The 6,000-nt window shown below is 38.0% G+C and overlaps 1 protein-coding gene across 2 annotated transcripts in view; it reads right to left on the bottom strand.

Annotated features, from left to right (window-relative positions):
* Positions 1 to 1,027: 1,027 nt before the first annotated feature.
* The window catches only part of SLX4IP (SLX4 interacting protein), an 83,618-nt gene continuing 78,645 nt past the window's right edge, over positions 1,028 to 6,000 (bottom strand). For both annotated transcript variants that reach the window (XM_075413494.1, XM_075413493.1), the window contains 2 exons: positions 4,318 to 4,427; positions 1,028 to 2,789 (listed from right to left, as the gene is read on the bottom strand). In XM_075413494.1, the coding sequence (XP_075269609.1) occupies positions 1,973 to 2,789; positions 4,318 to 4,427 (927 nt within the window). In that variant the 3' untranslated portion in view covers positions 1,028 to 1,972. The remainder of the gene's footprint in view (positions 2,790 to 4,317; positions 4,428 to 6,000) is intronic.

Here is a 6,000-nt window from a genome sequence, read left to right as displayed (position 1 = left end):
GCATCCTTGCTCAAGATGCTCCAGAATTTTCATAGATACAATCAGAGTGTTTGCCAGTTTGCAAAAGCAAGCATAGGCCTTTTTGCTAACCAGAATGAAATGAAGAGCAGTAACTGAAGTGATTTTCTAAAATGTTGTTCTAAAAATTGTAAACTCAACACATGTCTGTTACTGCACAATCACCTGAGGGTCTCCTGTAGGCATCTGTTACAACCAAGAACAATCATGGGAAATTCACAAAGATCCCAGCAAAAGCAAAGTAGAAAAAACCGAAAGTTAAAACTGCAGACTAGAATATGTGCTTGTACCACTTTCTATCAGTTTATTTGCTGTAAGCACTTAAAGAACCCATCCAGAAAATATATGCTAAAACATTAATATAAACTATTAAATGATTCTATTTTACTTACTCTCGTTTTTCTGATAAATACTTCACTAAATATCCTTACACCTCCTTTAAGTCCATCAAAAAGGTGCTTCTTACTCCTTTCCTGGCCTGGTATCTCAAGCCTATACAAAAGACAACAGTAAACATACCTCAGGCTATTCTTCTTCCAAACCCAGGTTCATTTGCAGCCTTGGTGTTGCTTGTTACTAGGAAAGACCTTTTTTCAGAGCCTGAAGATGGGTAGGCGTTAGCAACCTGACTGCAAAGCACTGTCAGAAACATCATGCAAACAGGCTGAAAGAAAAAAAAAGAAAATGTCCTCTAGCAGGCATGAAGAATCTTTTATCGCAAAAGCAGAACTTGTTTATAGCTGAAAAATACTGCCTAATTGTCAGCCTCTTGCTGTCAACTGCTGAGCTGCTAACTCTCATAAGGATTTGCATTACACTAACAACTCTAATGCTTACGGATGTGAATCTTCTTATTAACCTAAATGAGGATATCCACAGTCGTAGGTATATGTCGGCAAGATTTTTCAAAATTGCTTCACGTAAAATGTCTGCGGTCACTGATTTTGAGAGAATGATGAAAGAAAATTGCTTATAATTTTATTTTAAACATTTTAACAAGATAAGCATGAAATAAAAAGTTACATTGCCTTAGCGATTAGCATACAAGTCACAAAAGCAGTATTAAAAAGAACTGTACAATTAAAAATTACCTCTATCTTAAAATAAGAAATAACTTGGGTTTCGCTAACACATGAAAAACAGTCCTTGCACAGACAAACAAGGCCTGATTTTGAAACACAAATGCATGAAGATGTGTATGCACGTTTATGTATGAACTTTTCCCAATAGCAATGTTTGCACATCCAGGTGACTGCACGTGTAAAACCAGTCTTCATTTTTCCAAAGACCGAATGCACTTGTATGCTAATTTAGGTTAGAAATACGTGTTCCTGTCAAAACTGCACATGCACGAACTATAGTTATTCTTTTGAAACCCCAATGAAAAGGTCATGAAATTAAGTTATCAGCAACATTAGATCCTGGTTAAAGATTTATTTGAAATAACCTCAGTTTGCCTTACTGTTGCAAAGACAATATGAATAAAACATGAACTTCCTAACACGGAGAGAGAAAGGACTAATTTTTACTAAAATAAACTGTGTTCAGAAACAAGCAAAACACTGAATAACTGCAGCTGCTAACAGATCACAAAAGGGGTTTTAACTTTTGCTGTCATCAGCTGGTACAACTTTATAATAGTACTAAAACATACACAGATCTAAAATTTCGCTTCGTAAATATTATTTTAGAAGAGATTTTTCTTTCTATAAATACTACACCAGTTCATACAATATCAATGTCTAATTCCTAAAGACTTAAAAGAGTTATCTTCATTACAGTTCCAAACCACTAAGATACTTAGTTAACTAAATTTTCTTTAAAAGATTTAAGTAATTTTGACTTTGTATTTTTATTATTCTTCATTGTTTTGAACTGCTTCCTACTTTGTGCATATGCTTCCCAAACACAAATGTGGCTGTCCACCCATGCCATCAAGGCAGTATTTCACACTTTACGACTTCTTAAGCCTTCGCAGCTTTAACTTCCTGAAACCATTTTCAACCTCTTTTTTTCTTTTTTGGATAGGCTTCTCTGAGGACACAGGCTGCAGTTCTAAACAATATGATGGCATCACAGGCAATTCTTCAGCAGCTGTGCTTGGCTCCTTTGTGTTTGTCTGCACTATATTGTTCCTCACAGAAAGAGGCCGGGAGAGGTTTCTTCCCAAAGTTAGTGACTCCTCATCAGATGCAGTCTTTGTCAAGTCTTGCTTAGAAAACAACCTGGAATTAAGTGGGGTCTTCTCCTCCAGGAATGGACCTAAACAATCATGATCGTACTTACTCACTTCTGTATTGCTAGGTATGAAAGGAGCCCCTTCAGAGGACACTTTTTTTAAATGCTCTAACTTTTCTTCTGAACCACAGCCCTTCCGTTGAGCCTGTGTTTTGGTCACTTTTTTATTCTGTTTTGGTCCTAGCGGTGCCAACTCAGAGCTACAAGGACGGTTCTCACTTAGAAGACTTGACTTCAACCACTCCACGGAGTAAGGTTTTTGCTGTCTGCTAGCATTATCTGGCTGTCTCTGATCAACATAATTTTCCAGTTCCAAAACAGGAAGCTCCAAGTTGTTCTCAGCTGTATTTATGCAGTCCTTCAGCTGTCCTGCACTCCTACATTTCACTTCAGATTGAGGACTGAGGGAAGTCTGACAGTTGTTCTTTCTGTTCCCTATCTGTGAATCCACTGAGCCAAGATACACTTTCTTGGAGTCCTTGCTGATCTGAGAATTCCTTGTGCTACTTTGCCTTGGTTTTGTCCTTTTCACACTGCAATAAAAAGGAATTTTGTTTTTAAATTAGAAAAGAAACTTTACTGTCTCAATCTGCCCTTGTTATAAACTCTGAAACACCACTAGGGCAACCCTCATTCTGAATGTGGAAAAAAACCCTGTATATCATCTTGACAAGCGGTAATGTTTGTCTAGCGTGGATAATATCAAGTGTTATCCATCTGATTTTCCACTGCACTAGGGGAACTCTATTTATTAATGACTAAGCCATGAAGGAGTTCGCATTCTATTCCAAGAGGCAGAACTGGATTCATTACAGATGTTAAAGGTCAAGTATATAAGTATATTGAATTCCTTCCCAAACTCGCTAGATAAAATAGTATTTCGTAAGTGCCTAAATGACTTCAAACCATTCCCATATATTCACATGCATAATGTATATCTAAAGAATAGAGGGGGGCAGGCGGGGAGAGGCAGCATGTGCATCTCTGTGTGAGAGTTTCTAATCTCTATTTTAGAATGTTCCTCTGGAATTTTTCTCAGGGCATTTCAAAGCATTACTTTAAAGTTTACCACTACTCATCTAGTATCAAGCTTGTTCATCTGGGAACGACTTAGGTAATGCAAGTAGATTGTATTCTAAAAGGAATTATACAGCAAAATGGGATCACAAGGGATACGATGGAGTGTCAGTGCATAAACACTCCTCAGAGCGTGTTACCTACATATCTAGATTTCACACAAGCTGTAAGATGAACTTTATCCACGACTACTGAATGTAAGATTTTGAGTCTAAAGATATTAGTATAGATCATCCCATGCTGAGAGCACTTTCTGCTGCTCTGCTGATGCCGAGCAGTTCACAGGTTGGCATAGATATGCCTTGGCATAGATAACGCTTCAGAAAGGGGTCTCTTCCAAAATAGGTAGAGCTGGCATACCTCCAAATCTAATCTCATTTCTAAACACAACACAGATGAGACACCATGAGTAGAAGTTGCCAGGGTTCACAGCAAATCCCCGATTCCACAGTTGATTTGGGGCTACTAGCAGCTTGCACAAGTAAGAATGGTATCCTGGTACAGCAGAGGACCAGTAAAATGTTCAGCTGACCAACAAACCCTCCCCATCCGGTACACCAGGGACACTCTTTAATTGTGACCAAAGATCCAGACTAGTATCGTGGCACATTGCAGACTCTCAAAATGAACAAAAACTGTATTTGCAAAGTGTTTTTCACCAGATCAAGCATCACGTATTTATTTTGGCTCAGAGCTTCATTCAGGGAAAAAAAATGCTGCTTTGATTCTGCCTAGCGCTATGTGAGATATCTATGTGGGTTGTAACAGCTTTTTCATGCCATACAAAGCAACGACAATCATTTTGCATGTTTATCCACACTAAAGTGGATAAGCTACACTACATTAAGTAGTCCCTTAATAATTTAAAATAATCTTTTGTAAAGGAGTTTATGCTACTTGAAATTTTATTACATAGGCTAGATTCTATTTACCCAAATTTCACCAGATTGTAAATTTATCACCTTAAAAAGAATAGTGACATACATTTCTTTCAAGATGTCTTGCTTTATCTGTTCATTCAGACTAATCTTAAGCTTCTTGTTCTCAGCAGATTCAGTAAAATATTCAGACGTCCCACTGGAAAGTTCTTCTTTCTGCTCCAAAATAAAATACAGGTTTAAAACATGACACATCAAGCTATGATTATTCAACACAAAACTCCATTTCTAATACTAAGACTTACAGATGTTCTTTATTATTTTTATTTGAGCAGTCGAAGAGAAACAGAATTATTTTTAATCTTTTAATATTTGGGAGTCTAGTCAGTTTCTCCCCTTTCAGACTCCCCATGAACATATTTCATATGCTAAAATATACCGCAAACAAACAAGACTGCAACGTAAAGGATGTAGCGTTCCAAACCGTCTGAGGAAACTGTTGGCAAATATCTGACATCTTTGTGGCTCAAACTGTGACAAATGCCAGGAATCTCTCTTGCAGACAGGAGCGTGTTTTGTCATTTTTTTTTTTTTTCTGAAGAGACTGACTGGCGCAGTGGTCTATACACTTATTCCCAGAAGAATTCCCATAATTTTCCATACTTACAAAAAATATACAGAGGGTTATTTGCTCATTTAAGAAGGCAAGGGTTAAAACTTTTAATACTAACGTTCAAATGCTCACAGCTTGTAGTGGTTGGCTACTACAGGACAACAGGGGAATTCTTTCTGGTCTCAGCTAACAGCCGCACCATGGTTTTATATAATACGAGACTGGGGTGAGAGGGAGGGAAGGAAAATGCTCTTTTTCTTCAAGCTGTGAGCATTTCCTTTCACAACGAAACCATCTCAATGAGAGAAGGGCCATTTGCTGACTTCACTATTAACTACAACATACTTCAAAAAAGTATTATCTCTGAGGCTATGGAGAGGAGAGAAAAAACCACGGCAAAGTCAAGAAAAGAAGAGGCTTTGTGCACCTCCTTTTCTTTGATAGCATTTTTCTTCATCAGCCTGTATGACGCAACATCTGATCAGGGCTCACCAAACGTAGGGAGTGTTTATTTATACCGTTTCTTGCTCTGCACTGTGAACCTAGCACACTGGAGCCAGGCAGTACAAAGGGAAAGACTGCGGAGGCGGCAAGGCCAAAGTGTGTACATGACCGCTGCCTGGAACACCCCTCGGGAACCTGTCACTTATAGTGAATAAAGCCCTGCCCATTTTTATTTTTATTTCCTTTTTAAAGGAGAGGGGGTAAACCTCGCTGCTCTTTCCAGAAGAATAAGCCAGTGAAAACAACTTCCTGTTTTGTAAGCAGAAAGAGGGTAGTCAGGCAAAGAAATAAAGCCATTTCGTCAGTTTAAAAAACTGCAGCTGTTCCGAGCCTCCCTTTCAGAGGCAAATTATGCAAACGTATTTGTGTGTATGGATAGAGGCATGAAATTCTGTCCACTAATGCTGCAACACGTGTGTTTACAGCAGGCAGAAAACACACGGGGCATACACGAAATGTGATTTCAACCTAAGAAATCAAGCCTAACTAGTTTAATCTGAGGAATTAATTGCTGCTTCTATTCTTGTTAGAGGCATGGACTCCCCTAATTAGACTAAACACGTTTTCATATTTTGTAAACTATTAAAGAAGGGAATATTATGAAGATACTCAAGAGCTTTTCTAATTTTAAGAGAAGACACAGACTCATAACTATAAAGTCTGTAGTAACTA

This window comes from Opisthocomus hoazin, chromosome 2 (assembly GCF_030867145.1).
Source record: "Opisthocomus hoazin isolate bOpiHoa1 chromosome 2, bOpiHoa1.hap1, whole genome shotgun sequence".
In the NCBI taxonomy this organism is placed as follows: Eukaryota; Metazoa; Chordata; class Aves; order Opisthocomiformes; family Opisthocomidae; genus Opisthocomus; species Opisthocomus hoazin.
This window is presented reverse-complemented; position numbering and strand designations above follow the sequence as displayed.